The sequence below is a fragment of the Alternaria arbusti genome (assembly GCF_024043155.1).
Source record: "Alternaria arbusti strain BMP 1465 chromosome Unknown scaffold_13, whole genome shotgun sequence".
NCBI classification, from domain to species: Eukaryota; Fungi; Ascomycota; class Dothideomycetes; order Pleosporales; family Pleosporaceae; genus Alternaria; species Alternaria arbusti.
Window position 1 is genome coordinate 420757 of NW_026249953.1, and position 15446 is coordinate 436202.

At 51.9% G+C, this 15446-nt stretch overlaps 7 protein-coding genes across 7 annotated transcripts; 4 read left to right on the plus strand and 3 right to left on the minus strand.

Annotated features, from left to right (window-relative positions):
• Window positions 1-435: 435 nt before the first annotated feature.
• Window positions 436-2576, plus strand: J4E86_008409 (uncharacterized protein; the record flags this gene model as incomplete). The annotated part of the gene is made up of 5 exons (XM_051448921.1): window positions 436-798; window positions 1016-1089; window positions 1279-1580; window positions 1636-1701; window positions 1750-2576. 5 exons carry the CDS (start codon window positions 436-438, stop codon window positions 2574-2576), a joined length of 1632 nt encoding a protein of 543 aa, XP_051299918.1.
• A 301-nt stretch (window positions 2577-2877) lies between these two features.
• Window positions 2878-3389, minus strand: J4E86_008410 (uncharacterized protein; the record flags this gene model as incomplete). Its single annotated transcript, XM_051448922.1, has 2 exons — window positions 2878-3322; window positions 3364-3389. The coding sequence occupies 2 exons, from the start codon at window positions 3387-3389 to the stop codon at window positions 2878-2880; spliced, it is 471 nt and encodes a 156-aa protein (XP_051299919.1).
• Window positions 3390-6065: 2676 nt separating this feature from the next.
• On the plus strand, window positions 6066-7131 carry J4E86_008411 (uncharacterized protein; the record flags this gene model as incomplete). Its single annotated transcript, XM_051448923.1, has 3 exons — window positions 6066-6068; window positions 6117-6548; window positions 6607-7131. 3 exons carry the CDS (start codon window positions 6066-6068, stop codon window positions 7129-7131), a joined length of 960 nt encoding a protein of 319 aa, XP_051299920.1.
• Window positions 7132-7570: 439 nt separating this feature from the next.
• LET1 (26S protease regulatory subunit 8) lies at window positions 7571-8787 on the plus strand (the record flags this gene model as incomplete). The annotated part of the gene is made up of 2 exons (XM_051448924.1): window positions 7571-7805; window positions 7853-8787. The coding sequence occupies 2 exons, from the start codon at window positions 7571-7573 to the stop codon at window positions 8785-8787; spliced, it is 1170 nt and encodes a 389-aa protein (XP_051299921.1).
• A 695-nt stretch (window positions 8788-9482) lies between these two features.
• Window positions 9483-11230, plus strand: J4E86_008413 (uncharacterized protein; the record flags this gene model as incomplete). The annotated part of the gene is made up of 3 exons (XM_051448925.1): window positions 9483-9674; window positions 9794-10303; window positions 10355-11230. 3 exons carry the CDS (start codon window positions 9483-9485, stop codon window positions 11228-11230), a joined length of 1578 nt encoding a protein of 525 aa, XP_051299922.1.
• Window positions 11231-11361: 131 nt separating this feature from the next.
• J4E86_008414 (uncharacterized protein) lies at window positions 11362-12589 on the minus strand (the record flags this gene model as incomplete). The annotated part of the gene is made up of 2 exons (XM_051448926.1): window positions 11362-12266; window positions 12328-12589. 2 exons carry the CDS (start codon window positions 12587-12589, stop codon window positions 11362-11364), a joined length of 1167 nt encoding a protein of 388 aa, XP_051299923.1.
• An 833-nt stretch (window positions 12590-13422) lies between these two features.
• Window positions 13423-14477, minus strand: J4E86_008415 (uncharacterized protein; the record flags this gene model as incomplete). Its single annotated transcript, XM_051448927.1, has 3 exons — window positions 13423-13673; window positions 13737-14322; window positions 14373-14477. 3 exons carry the CDS (start codon window positions 14475-14477, stop codon window positions 13423-13425), a joined length of 942 nt encoding a protein of 313 aa, XP_051299924.1.
• Between the last annotated feature and the right edge of the window lie 969 nt (window positions 14478-15446).

Sequence of the window (15446 nt, forward strand, 5' to 3'; positions counted from 1 at the left end):
TGTCAGAATGCCGTGCTCCAGCATGCTGGCGGGTAAGCAATCTTGTTTTACCTACGAGCTGTTCCATGATCGGATGCGTGGAACAAGGGCGGTGGCGGCACCTGTGGGTAGCTTGCAGTAACGAAAACGCAGGCAGCTACATGGCCCCCAAAAGGATCCCGCGTCGATATTGGCAGCTGAATGCAGTCGCCGGAATTGGACGCCAGATGCGAACCGCCAGATTGTGGGTGTAGTACCCGCGGACCTCATTGGCAAAGTGCGCATGTCAGCCTTGGGGCCTTCAGCCACGTCGAAAAACTCAGGTATCTGCCGGCGCCCACTTCGGGGGCGTTGAAGTACGCGCCCAAGTTCATGGCATGAAGTATAGGCGGTTCGTTTGCGCTGCCGGCGACCATAAGTAGTGCGATTCTACGCAGCCAATTCTGCGCAGGCACCATGCCGCCCCACCAACGGGCCGACGGCGGGTTCCCCGCGCCTTCCATGCAGCCCATATCAGTCGACTTCATCGAAAATCGAGATGCAGGATTCCGCAATGCCGAAGGCGAGCTGCCATGCAATTTCGATCCGAGCTCTCAAAAGTTCGTAGCTGCTCCGTTCGCTTTTGGTGGGGCGGTGCTCGACCACGAAGAAGAAGCATTACGGGAGAGCAAACTGAGAGTAGTTGCAACGAAGGAGAGCTTCGCCCACGCCCTCGCAGCTCTGAAATCGAAGAAGAAATCCAAAAACGAGGCGATAGCGAATTTTGACTTGAATTCCTATCACGACTGGGAAGAGATCACTGAGCACATAGACCTGGTGGTAAAGAACTCCCATCAGGATGATACGACATGGGGACACATACGCCGCGCATTCCGACGCGTTGGAGATAACGCGACGTCTATACAGTCTTTTGTCGGCCTGCTGCCTGATGGGGAATATAAAACCCTTTGTGGAGGGCTAACATTGATTTTGACGGTTCGTGACTTCCAGCCAATTACTTAGGTACACCACAAGTCAGGAGCTAACACCACGACAGGCCATGACGCAACATGCCGAAATCCGCGAGAAGATGGCGGAACTGTTGAAGGAAGTGCCCGAAATTGTCAATCAGTGCGAACAATACCAGACACTCTATCCCGGACGTAACACCATACAGTTGTGTGTGAACGACATCTATATCAATCTCCTTCTGGCCCTGGAGGAAATTATTAGATGGTATACACAGTCTTCCTGGAGTGAGTAGACCACGCAATTGACGACTGCGTCTAAACTCAGTACTGACGTTATAGAACACACCAGGGACAGTATCTCGAAGAACAGTAACTACTCAAAGGCGATCGATGAATGCCTCAAACGTATTCGCCAGTCCAAAACTCGCTTCCTGGAGGAGACTCAATTATATTCGGCCTGGGTTCAACGCGCTACACTCTCTACAGTACTCCAGACCAATGCCCAAAACTTTGAAACTAATTCAACAATGCACGGCATTGATGGAAGTCTGACTGAGTTTCGGGCGGAGTACAAAGACACAATGAAGACATATGGGGAAGGGATGAATGCACTTATGGAAACTTTAGACGACGTGGTGAAAAATGCCAAATGTAAGCCCTCGGTCTAAGCTTTGAGTCCCTGTTTCTTGACACTGACTTTTGAAAGGGCATGACGAGAAATTGCGCTATGCTGAAGTCTTGAGACAGCAAGAACTGAACGCCGCAAGTCAGCGTAAGTCAGAAGTCTTCTACTGCAGGCCACATGCTGACTCGCGCTTAGAACAAAGGATAATGGAGCTTGAAGAGCAAGTTGCCAAAGCAGCTACCACCCCGCAGCAATTTATGGAAGAATTGCGACTAAAGCCGGCCAAGCATACACATGTATCAGAAGTCCCTATGGTGCGCAAGCATGGATTGAACAGCTCAACCAAATTCCAAAACCGCGCCGGTTGGGTGGGCAACACCACCGAGTTCCGAGACTGGTTGGGAGGGCCAGACAAATCTCAGATACTGTGCGTCCAGGGCCACGGCGCATTCGAGCCAACATCGCCGCTGAGCTTCCTCATATCACTCCTTTACGAGAAGCTGGAACAGGCGCCGCGCACGCTGGTCCTTCCCTTCTTCTGTGGACGAAGCACCGTAAGCTCCGGACCAGCGATCATGGCAAGAGCATTATTCGTCCAACTGCTCGCGATGTGCGATAAAGATGGGCATACTGGCGAGAGAGGGCGGCCTTTACTGTCATTTCTTGGACACGACGAAAAGGCGCAGATGAAAGAGCTTGACCTCGAGACGTACACGGACGCGCTCGCGCATCTTCTACGAGATCTGCGGAAGGACTATAGCGCCATGTTTATCCTGATCGACGGTATCGAGTATTATGATTCAAAGTGGGAGGACGAAATGGATGACTTCGTTAAGAGCATAAGGAAGCTGGGCAAATCGTTCAACAAGCCAGATGAAGAAACATCTGGTGGTGTTCTAAGGGTGCTTCTGACAGCTTCCTCATGGTCGAGGCGCTTCTCGCCTCCTCCGAAATCACTGGCTGTACTTGATGTGCCCGAATATATAGATAGTTCTCTGGACGGGTTTGAGAGGTTTGCGTAAGTAGGCAATTTGTGTAGTTCTGGGCGATGTCAATCGCAACCTCTTTTCGTGCCGTGAGCCTCATTTACTCCCACTGTTCCTCGTTAATTCTTACTGATCTCTTCTTAAATTTGCAGGCTACACTGACCTTAACACTCATAACCGTGTTGCATGTGGACGCACACTGCCCCGTCGCATACATCGGGAGCGGTAGCACCTCGACAACTTCCTCGGAAGCGCTCGTCTGTCCAAGCAGCGCTCGATGTCGGTGTGATAATGCGTATGGCTTTACAGATTGAGAAGCCGGGTAAAGACTTATCCTTCACCCTCCATCTGTCTCAACTACCCCATAGATATGCGGCATCTTGTCTCTCTTGTTCGCGTTCAACCATTCGCAGGTCGTTTCCCAATCTGCTTCCAACTCGTCCTCATCAAGAGAGAGCGGATAGGCTTCCTCATATGGTAGGGTTTTGTCTTTCTTTAGTTGAATTCTCATAGTGGTTCGATCGAGTATGTCCTTGCGCTGTTTTGCAGCCTGTTGCTGGAAGGCTTGGTAGAAGTCTTCGCCGTACTCTTTGAGATCTAGCCATACATTCAGAGTCGTCGCGTCCCATATAACACTCAATCTGATCCTATCAGTAGCCTTTTTAGGATCAGCATCACGAGCCGGCGCGCCAGGGCCAAAATTAGGTCGAAGCGGATGTGGATGTTCGATATGCGTATCCATGACCGTAGGCGCTGGTGAAGACTGTTGGCCCTCCATATTTCTTGCGTAAGACTGCTGCCGGGAGATAGGTGGCTCTCCCACCTGATGTGGGTCGTATCGGTCGTCATGACGGTGGATGGAACTTGCGCCGTCATAGGTTACTGCCGAACGATGAAAAGATGCTGGAGGTGGTGTCGGGGCAAGGGGGCGGAGTTCCTGCTTGTAATTCTGGAAAGTTGAAGGTTGCCGAGCTGGGGACTGAGGGACAATAGTAGGTGTGTATTCTGGCAGAAGCGCGCATCTAGTCAGCCAAAGCGCATAATCCACTTATCGCTACACTGTATACACACCTGCAATCTCTTGACCCGAATCGTCGTAGCCAAGAAGGATGTCTATGTCAAGCGTTTCTTTTGGTACCACGTAAAACAAAGTTTCGTGTGTGGAATTGGAATGAGGTTGGCGCCATGTAAGCTCAATGGCGCATGAGACTGGTACCAGTCGAAGTTCTCCGGTTACGCGATGTGGCACTTCCACGTGGGTTAAACCGGCCTGACTTATATTGAAAGAGTCTTCGAGTTGTCGTCTGCCAACAACGTCACCGCGTATCACGCTGTGCTTGATCAAGGCCGGTCTCATTCGGACCTTGTGGTCTACGACCTTGGTGCCGACGAGAGTAGGAAGCAGGATGTACTCTCCCGAGCTGTTTTCGTCCCTGGTAGAGTGAGATGTTACTGATGATGCTGTAGCAGGAGGGCTTATCGGATATGATGTCGAGGGAAAGCGGCGTGGCGGCCCCTGGCGGGGAGGCGGAGTTCCAGTGTGTTGCGATCCATGTGAAGAGGGCGGAACACGTGGTGGGAATGTGACATTGATGTTGTTCCCGACAGGTAAGGAAGACTCGTTGTGCTTTGGTCTTGATTGTATTAGGGACGAGAACACTTCCTGGAGGGTTCTTTCCCGTTCTTCACAGCACCTAGTAAGGATCTCTACGGCCTGCTCTGGGCTATGGTCGACCAGCTGTGCGACACATTCACGTATGCGATAGCGATCCATGATGTGCAGTCGAGGCGATCGGGCTGCATCTAGGTGGGGCTTACTGATGTCGCACGGACGGAGTTTGGGACGCTGCGGGAAGCAGCGCTAGCTAAGGTGCAATCGTCCATTGTTGCTCATGGTTGCCGTGGCGTGAGGAGGTAAGGAATTGATGATCCTGCGAAGCGCACTGCGTGTAGCACGAGTCTCGCGGCAAGGCAGAAGATGATGGGCGCGCAGGCCGAAGATTCGCACAGGAACCAAGAAGCGCTTATCGTTTCATCGGTATCCAGGGTCATGATTCGCTTGAAAATACGCTTTGCCGTTGCGAGTTGACCGGAACTGCACGTCGATACAGGGCTGTGAGAACATCATCCAGCAACCTTGAGGCAGCCGTATGCAGCCTGCAGCACACCGGTCAAGGCTTTTTCGTACCCCGCTCGGCTGGCCAGAGGCTTGTCCCAATCACAGCTCCACAGCCTTCCTTCATCGTATGTCTGAGGCATCCGAGTGTGGTCAACCCCATAGGTAGTTTCCTCAAAGCCGATGTTCTCCAGCGAATATTGTGGGCGCCGTCGAACATGTCGCAAATGTCTACTGCTAATCGTACGTCGAAGGAAGTTCAAGTCATGACGGGAGTAGCGTCTGTCAGCCGGAATATCGCCAGCGGTAATGCTCTTCAAATCAATGGCACCGTGGCAGACAACGTCTACAATTTCAGCATGTAAGTCGAACTCCGCTACAATGGACGGAGCACGCTCCTGACAATTCCAAGCAATACTTTAGTTGTAAATTATCAGTATGGCTGGGATCCGAAGATCGTTCACCCTGTGAGCCAATCAGCATTACCGAGTAGATGCATAGCGATGACGGACGTACGCAAGGTGTTGAAGAGTTCAGCTCCGTCGAAGGTGTCCGCAACGTTCACTGCACAACTCCCAGTAAGAGCACCCAGCGTGACCATTTGAAAGGTGGCGGCTGACGACGACTAGATACGCGCTTCGGATCGGTCTGTCCACCAAGGACAAAACTTGATCCTCAAGCCTAGCAAGAATGACAGTCGGCACCCAGTCTTCGCCATGTTTCGACCCGATTTCCCACATAATTACATCGCGGAGAGGATCGTGCGTCGGCTGAGCCTCGTAGTATACAGGAGTTCTTCGTTCACGGTAGAAGCTGGCTCAGACCAGATCCACCTTCCGCCCACGAATGATTATGTCAATCTCGCCTGCTACCCGGAAGAAGAGAAAGACGACTTTGCCATATATCGCTTCTATGTTGTTAAGCATCGCCAGTTCGATCTCCTCTTCGGCGCTGGCTCGGTCAGGTCTGGCTAAACCGACAAGCGAAGAGACAAGAAGCGGCAATTGGAGTTAGGCGCAACCTCCACCGTCTTCCCGTCCGGGGTCCAAGGACGACGTGGCATCATGCACAAGTAATGTCAGCTTTCAACCGCTTCTCTCAGAGAGATGTCCATCCTCATTGGACGCCAATGGCGGTGCGAACTTGGAGTTCTTTTGGGGTGCATTTATGGCTGCAGATCGCTTCGCGGGGGCGAATCACTGGTCGCTATCTTGCATGCACGCTGCGAACTGTCACCGGACCAACCGTACTTACGGTCAACTCGCAATCGACACTGCGCCCCAATAACGCTCTGGGTAAGTTCAGCTGGCCATTAAGTGCTGTCTCGCACCCTTCGAGCTGTCTGCGCAATCTCCTAGTACTTGTGCTCTTATCTCTCCAAAGGAATTTCAACCGATACCTTGAACACTATGGTAAGTCCACTTCGTTTGTATGGGTGGCAAGGCTAATTGTCGTAACAGGCTGAAGCGGTGGCTGTTGTATCCGCAATCCAAGCTACTACTCAACTCGTAGAGCAAGTCTTCCGAATCTTCAAACGCCTCCGCGATGCGAACGCTCGTCAGAAAGGTCTTCCTGAGGTCCTGGCTCGACACTATAGCGAACTCAAAAGTATCAAGGCAATCATGGGTATGATCTACGATGAGCAGGACCTGAAGACACCCACTGTTGCTGCGGAGCTGGTTCGACTACAAGACGTGTCGGAGAGGCTGGCTGCCTTGATCAAGACTTTGGTTCCGTCAACCACAAGTAAGATGATCCAGTTTGCGCGCCAGCTGGTGGACGGCTCAGCAGACGAGAAGAAGCTGAGCGCCATCATGGGCGAGCTTGTCCAAGTGAAGGCTGTGCTCGTGCTGTCCATTCAAGTCGCCCACGTAGGAGTAGTCCGCACCATGGTAAGAACTTCGAGCCTCGAATCGTGTGAGACATTGACTGATTATGTGACGCATGTAGGGGAAACAAGCTGTAGCAAATGCGGAAGCTATACAGCGGATCGACGAGTCCTTCCGGGAGCTTGTCCAGGATTGCAAGGGCCTGAAAATTGCACAACTGCTCAAGGGCCGACGTCCATCAAGTGGGTTTTCGGCTGACGATGATGTATCCAGACTAACGATATTAGATGACGGCTTTGTCCCATTGACTCTGGCTGATCTCAAGGCTCTCGACAAGGCGGGTCATGGTGATGGCGAAGATAGCGAAGACGAGACGCTCGTTGATGACTCAGAAGCATCGCCACGAGAAGTTCCCGTCAAGACCGAACGCATCGTAATCAACAATGCATCTCGTGGTTACGCTGTTCAGGTCAATGCTCCGCTGGATACAGATATATACAAGCATTTGAGCAGTCTGAGAATCCAGGACAACGTGGCCGAGGAGCAGAGTGTGCAGATCAACTATGGCACGACGACCAAGTCGTTGTCGATACTTCTCGAGCTCGCGCGACTAAGGCAGGTAAGCGCGCCCGTAATCGCGCGGTGAGAGATTGCGGTTAGGGTTCGGGGCTGGATATGGCGGCCCTATCTTTGTCTCGTATAGTGTGAGAATAGCGTGATGGTAATTAAATGATGCCTCATCTATATAAGGCGAGATTGGGATAGTGGAATGTGACTGATAAAAGTACATAACTCGTAGTTACGTGAAAGAGAGTCACGCGTTGCAGTGTTCGGGCTCAGGCGCTCCTTCCTCCAACGCGTTTGCGCTAGTGGCCCGGCGTAACCTTAATCCGACAATGGCCAGCTTCGGAAGCTTCCACGCCGTCACGGGCGTCAACACCAAGGTGCAACAGTCGCCATCGCTATCTCACCCACAACCTTTACCCCACCGTCTTCGCTGTCGCTCACTACACGAGTTCCTTGCATTCAACCCCGCCTCAAACAACACCCTAGCCTAAACATCGCCGCCGGCGCCCGCCACAGCCATGGCGCTCGATACCTTCTTCCACAACAAGATCGAGACGATGAAGCTCGAGATCATACAGGGACAGGCCAAGCTAAGACGACTTGAAGCCCAGCGCAATGACTACAACTCAAGAGTACGGTTATTGCGAGAAGAGCTCGGCCTTCTCCAGCAACCGGGATCCTACGTCGGAGAGGTAGTAAAGGTCATGGGTACCAAGAAGGTGCTTGTAAAGGTTCACCCTGAAGGCAAATATGGTATGTATGACCTCACGAGTAGGCCGAACCAAGACTAATCAAGGCAGTCGTCGATGTCGCGGACAGCGTAGATATCAGCAAACTCACCGCCGGAAAGCGCGTCACTCTCCTCAGTGACTCCTACAAGCTCGAGAAGCTCCTTCCCTCGTCCGTCGATCCCCTCGTCTCGCTCATGATGGTCGAGAAGGTGCCCGATAGCACATACGACATGATTGGTGGTCTGGACCAGCAGATCAAGGAGATCAAGGAAGTCATTGAGCTGGGTCTGCAACATCCCGAACTCTTCGAATCGCTCGGTATCGCTCAGCCCAAGGGTGTTCTGCTATACGGTCCTCCTGGAACAGGAAAGACACTGCTTGCGCGTGCGGTCGCACATCACGCCGACTGCAAGTTCATTCGTGTGTCGGGTAGCGAGCTGGTACAGAAGTACATTGGTGAGGGTAGTCGCATGGTTCGCGAACTCTTCGTCATGGCACGAGAACACGCACCCAGCATTATCTTCATGGACGAGATTGACAGCATTGGATCAAGTCGAGTAGAGGGCAGCTCAGGTGGTGATTCCGAGGTCCAGCGAACCATGTTGGAGTTGCTGAACCAGCTGGACGGTTTCGAGCCAACCAAGAACATCAAGATCATCATGGCGACCAACCGACTTGACATTCTAGATCCCGCCCTCCTGCGACCCGGACGTATCGACCGAAAGATCGAGTTCCCACCGCCAACCGTCGAGGCGCGTGCCGACATTCTGCGCATTCACTCTAGGAGCATGAACTTGACGCGTGGTATCAACCTGACAAAGGTCGCAGAGAAGATGAACGGATGTTCAGGTGCTGAGCTGAAGGGTGTGTGCACTGAGGCTGGTATGTACGCCCTCAGGGAGAGGAGAGTGCACGTCACACAGGAGGACTTCGATCTGGCGACCGCGAAGGTGCTGAATAAGCACGACGACAAGGCGACCAGTTTGAGCAAGTTGTGGAAGTAGACCATGGTACGTGGTCATGCTACTGCGCTGGCCTGCATTATGCATTGCTGGTGTTTACGTCGAGATTATGTACACCAAACATAGACGTGCAGATTCTTGGTACAAACAAATAATGACTACCGACCTTCAAGATCCCTAACATGGTTGACGTGGATCTCGCATGGTCAGCTCAAGTGTGACGGCACGTCATACTAGCGCGGAGTAACGCCCGTCAGGACCTACCTAGCCCGCCATTTCCCACACCACCTCGCATGCACTGCAGATCGTAACCATCTTGACATCGCTTATCGCCTACCACAGTACAGTCGCAACGGCCTCAGTTCCTTATCGCGTGTGTGGACCAGAGTTATGGACGCAGTACTACCATGGCGTTCACCCTGGAGATACCCCGCGCATCGTGGTGGTGGTACCTTCCGCCGCGTGGTATTGCGCGAGCGGGAAGCCCGATTGCGCGACAAGGAACATTATAAGTCGTCACACTAACCATGCAGTTTCCCAACCCACTGGCTCAATCAAATACCATTCCGTTAAAGATCCTCCATTCACTAAGTTCTTAAGCGACGCTAATGCCTGTTGTGCCTCGCCACCTATTCCCTTGACTTAACCCGGCTGTCTGTGTTTACTGCGATCTAGCTTAACCCTCGCTCTTACATTCTTTGCGCTCGCAGCCGGCTTCAAAGGGCGAAAAAGGCACCATGTCCGACTCGCCAGTAAAGATGGATGAATCACACGGTTACAAGGAACCCTCAGCCCAAACGGTTGCAAGAGATGGAGAAGTGCCGGTGAGCGTTTTGGAAGATGGGTCGTTGGACCCCGTTTACGAAGCCAAAGCGAAGATGCTGAACAAGGCCATGCAAGACATAGGTATGGGCAGGTATCAATGGCAGGTAAATATACATCCCATCAACACTCTTATCTACCATGGATATACTTTGCGCAATCGAACTTTCCCCATACCCAGTCCACATCTCCATCTAACCCCATTTAACGAACTAACCTCTCCCAGCTCTTCATCGTAATCGGCTTCGGCTGGGCAATGGACAATCTTTGGCCGATAGTAACATCCCTAATCTTTACGCCCATCACCAACGAATTCACCCCCACACGCCCACCACTACTGTCACTCTCGCAAAACATTGGGCTTCTCTTCGGCGCCGTCTTCTGGGGTTTCGGCTGCGATATCTTCGGAAGACGATGGGCTTTCAACCTCACAATCGGTATTACTGCCGTGTTTGGTATGATTGCAGCGAGTAGTCCCAACTTCGCTGCCATTGGCACGTTTGCTGCGTTGTGGTCTGTGGGTGTAGGTGGAAATTTGCCTGTAGATTCCGCGATCTTCCTGGAGTTCTTGCCTGGGAGTCATCAGTATCTGTTGACGATTCTGTCGATCTACTGGGCGCTCGCACAGGTCTTTGCTACACTTGTGGCATGGCCGCTGCTTGGAAACCTTACATGTCAGCAGACGGATACCACCTGCACAAGAGGAGAGAATATGGGATGGCGGTACTTCATGATTGTCAGTCCCGAACCCCCTCCTTTCAAAAGTATTCGCTAACACCTTTACAAGGTCATGGGCGGTGTAGCACTACTAATGTTCATCGGCCGCTTCGTCTTCTTCACGATCTTCGAGTCCCCCAAATTCCTCATGGGCAAAGGCCGAGACACAGACGCTGTTCGCATCGTCCACGAAGTTGCTCGCCGCAACGGAAAAGAATGCAGCCTCACAATCGAAGAACTGGAATCGTGTAACAACTTCGCCCTCCCTGGTACCGTCCAACAAACCAGCACTGCCTCCGCAGCTGTCAAACGCAAGCTCCAGAAGCTAGATAGTTCGCACGTCAAAGCTCTTTTCGCGACCAAGAAGCTAGCCTTCTCAACTAGCACCATCACACTCGTCTGGGCATTCATCGGCCTCGGCTACCCCCTCTACAACGCCTTCCTACCTTATATCCAAGCCACCCGCGGTGCCGACTTCGGTGACGGCTCGACCTACATCACCTACCGCAACAGTCTCATCATCGCCGTGCTTGGCGTACCAGGATGCATCCTCGGCGCAGTACTCGTCGAAACACCGCATATCGGTCGCAAAGGCACACTAGCCCTCTCTACAGTCCTCACTGGCGTCTTTCTCCTGTGTTCCACGACGGCGCTCACTTCCAACGCCCTCCTAGGGTGGAACTGCGCCTACAACTTCATGAGCAACATCATGTATGCGGTGTTGTATGCATATACGCCTGAGATCTTTCCGACCAAAGATCGCGGTACGGGAAATGCTATTACGGCGAGTGCGAATAGGGTGTTTGGTATTATGGCGCCTATTGTGGCGATGTTTGCGGATTTGGAGACGAGTGCGCCGGTTTATGTTAGTGGAGCGTTGTTCATTGCTGCGGGTCTTTTGGTGCTTATTTTGCCTTTTGAAAGCAGGGGGAAAGCAAGTATGTAAATGGGCAGGCGTAAAGAGTGTTTTGACTGACATAGATGCATGGGTAGTGTGAATGCATCTATGTACTTGGAGCGGGGCTTCTATAAGGAAAGGACAAGAACAGTCATGCAAGTAGTCACTACAATGAAGTTTCAAACAGCCCCTGGGGTAGCACCAGAAGAAACAGCACCCGACGACGTAGTCCCATTAGCACCTGGCCCACCAATCAAATTCGCACCCGTCTGATTCTGATTCGCAACACCACCACCCGCCTGATAATCCGCAGCAACACCAAACATCTGATCGTCATTATGATCAGCCGTAGTGTTAATCCCAATCTGAATCCAAGCCATCAACCCATCCTCGACGCTATCACCCAGATACACGTACTGAGGAAACGGATCAAAGTCGTCATCAGCCTGCACAACCGACAGGAAATCGTCGTCGTTGGTGATGTACGGCTGCGTACTAAAGATATAAGGCTCCGTAGCTTCAACCTCGGCCTTGAGATCTTCAGGGTAGAAAAGCTGACCGGCATGTGCGATAGTGCCATCGGCGCCCGTGGTGCCGTTTGAGCGGACAGTCACATTAGACTTAACGAGGAGGTGCGTGTGCGTTGCGCGATCGGTGTAGTGGCCTGGAAACAAGGTTTCGAAAGCGACGACGCCATCAGCATCCGTTATCTGGACGCCGCGTAGAAAGGTGGTGTTAAGCCCGCCTTGCCCGTTTTCAACGCCGCTGTAGTAGCCCGTGGCGTTGGAGTTCCATATGTCGACGTAGAGGTGTGGGACGGGCTCGCAGGTGGTGATGTCGACGTATTGCACTTCGAGGTAGAGGTCGATGCCCTTTTGGTCTTCGACTACGTTCTTCCGGATCATTTCGCCCGTGACATAGTAGGGCCCGAAGGTGAGTTCGGGGGTAAGGATGCATGAGGTATTTGCAGCGAAGATGGCACTGGTGAGAGTGTTGGGCGTGTGATTCATCGTGCCGGTCATGTTATGGTTGACGTTTTCGAATTCCTGGAGTTGCTTCAAATCACGACGGTACTTCTCGGGCTCTGCATGCGGATTTAGCCATCGTTCTTGAACATAGATTTATGGCATTGGGGGAGAGCATACTTGCAATGGTCCCACGCTTCCGACGAAGTTCATCCAGGGTGTTCGCGCGACGTTCTTCAGAACGCTGCATCAAGCTTCGGTGCTTGAGCGTATCTTGACATCCAGCCAAAGAACGTTTCGCTGCTGCAGCGCGCAAGCCACGAACTTCGATCTCGCGTTTGATCTTGGCATGGTCGTGTGTCTCGCCGGGGTGAGCTAAGACGGTGCTAAAGAGAGAGGTCGCTGCAGCAGCGCTCGTCAGAACGAGGGCGAGGTTGACCATATTCGATCGCCAAACTAAGTGAAGACAGGAGTTGGTATGATCGGGTGTACGACTTCGAGGTACAATGATTTGATACAGCCGGCTAGCGACACCGGAGAAATGAGGATGATGGAGATATATACTTTACATTGATACTCACTGCCTTTATACAACAATACGCATCTCACAAGAACTGCCTGAGATATACCACTAACTTCGTATTCCTACATGTAGACCTAAAACGACGATGTACGATTTCAGTGTATGTCTCACACGCATTTCGTACATGGGAGATCTTACCCCTACCTAACCATGTTGATTCTTGTCATCGCATCCTATCATGTCGAGCAAGACAGTCATCAACCCTTCATCACCCATAACAAAGCTTCGTCACGGTATATGACGCGGCAGTCGACAATCCAAGTCCCGCCTAGAGTAGCTTTTCGTTGTACGAAACTCTAAGGCATTCGTACTACATATAGTGCTATTAGTCATACTGTATAACGCGGCCATACCCATGCGAAGTGGGTCTGAATGTATGCGTTTGCCCGGAAGGTTGGAACGAATCGAACAATGAGGTCTGGCGGACGGGGGCGGCTGTACGAAGTGGGTCACGGGGAAACGGGAAACGGGAAACGCCAAGCCTGGCCAACAGCCCGAATCAGCAGTAATCAAATCTCTCCCATTGGTTACCGTCAGCGTCATCTTCAAGACGTATGCGTATACAAGTTGTCGTAAGCCTCGTCGGACTTGTTGTTGATCCTTAGATTGCTATCAATGTACAACCGGCTCTCTAAAAGGCGAAGATTACCTGCGAGCTCGACTGCAGCCCGCACAATACCACACCGATCTCATCATTTGCTTCCCCAGGCCTTCTGCATCAACTCCTCGACACCAATCGGGTGAATCTGGGGAAACTCATGGTTTCTCAGTCCATCCTTCGAGACATCCATGTTCACACGTACAGCCAACATGCTGAACTCGACGACCAATGGTTGAATGAATTCCGGAGGAAACTCGTATGAGCCTTCTGGCTGCTGGAGCACCGTAGCCTGACCCTTCTCCAACTTTTCGATGGTATCGTAGGTGATGTCCCATTTCGTGCCTGTCATTCAAAAGGTTAGCTTCATTCCCAATCGCCATGATGTGGGCAGTAAGGATGACTTACCCGTAACCTTCTCCGCCAACTCAACAGCCTTCTTCCACGTCATCGCATCAGAAGCAAAAGGACTAAGCTCCGGCCATTTCTTCTCATCATCCAACGTCGCAACAATATACTTCGCCAAATCCGTCGAGTGGATGAACGAGACCGCCGAATTGCCATCACCTGGCAGCACCGCCTTCTTATTCTTGAAGTCCAAAGCGTAGTTGAAAGGTTTCATGTTGGACTTGACATGCGGCATGGCAAAGTAGTCGGAGTACCAGCCCAAGAATACGCGTGTGAAGTCGAGATGGGAGCTGCGCAGTAGGTCGGCGGCGTCAAGCCACCATTTTGCGGAAGGATACACGTCGAGAATGCCGGGTTGGGAGTAGTTGACTCCGTACTCGCTGGGCATGAAGCGCTTTACGTTGCCGGCGTCGATTGCGGCGCGGATGAGGTTCATCTGCGAGTCTGCGCCTGGTTTGTCGAAGAGGCGGAGTGCGGATATGACGATTTCGATGTTGTTCTTCTGGAGTAGGTCTTTCATTGATGCGACGTCATCGTAGTTTGTTTCGAGGACTGGCACGGATTCGAGGCCTAGTAGTTTGCTTGCCTGGATGTCATTTAGTGATGTGCAAAGTCAGATGGGTTTTGCGTTCATACGCTTCGGCTTAGGATCAAAACTTGATGTTTGCCTCGTCGAACGAGTTCTTCGACGATTGTACGGCCGATGCCGCCTGTGCCTCCGGCAACTGCTACGGTGACCATGGCTGAGTTCTGGTTGACGGACGTTGATGTGAAGAAGAAAAGTGGAAGTGACTAGGCGATGATGCAACTGAAGAAGCTGCTGAGAGTTGGTAGAGTTGATAATGACATTTGAAGGTATCTCAATAGGCTTTATATGGTCAGTATGTGGACGAAACCCGGTCGAAGGATTCATGTCTACACGAAATGGCATTGCCTATCCGTGACTGTGTACCTTGGCATAGCGACAGAAAGCTGCTCGTAGACATCGATAGAAGCTACGCGGCTGCAAATATCCGCTCGTAAATCTCCCGTCCAGTGGGAGGCCGCGATTCCAATAGGGAGACCTTGGCAGGGCGCATGACGTGACTACCACAAAGACATCAGTGTAAGCATCAACATGTGAGTTGCGGCGCCATGCCGGACTCACGGACATTTGTAAAGTGCGTAAAGTGGGGAAATCAGGGCGGAGAGAGGCTTGGGAGATGGGTGGCGCATCTGCGCTAACTATACAGGGACCGAGCTAAGCCTGTTTGAGCGGCCATACGCCGATGATTGCACCGTAAACTGGAAACTTCAAGGTTAACGCCCTTCAATTATTCAGCTGAGTACCTACATATGCCCTGTTTTCGCTGACACACGTTGTTCGTCCGGTACCATGTTTTTCGTCCTGGACCGCGACGATTTGTCCTGATATACGCTCAATCGCGCTGTCCACGGAGCCCGCTCGTGGCATCCATATCATTGCCTATCGCATAGATTCATCTCATACCAGACAGTTTCTTTTGCCGCATTGCAGTCTCTCATATTCTCTGACGAAGTGCTCCAGATAATGCGCATCGTATGCGGAGAAGAAAGGGTGCTTTGGTGTCAAGGACATCGACAGACATCATGCACTCGGTAGAGTATCTTCATCTGCTAAGATGAGTGCATCTGTGCCCTATCATAGACACAAGAAAACTCCTAGTGATGTAGATGAGCCATTCACTCGAG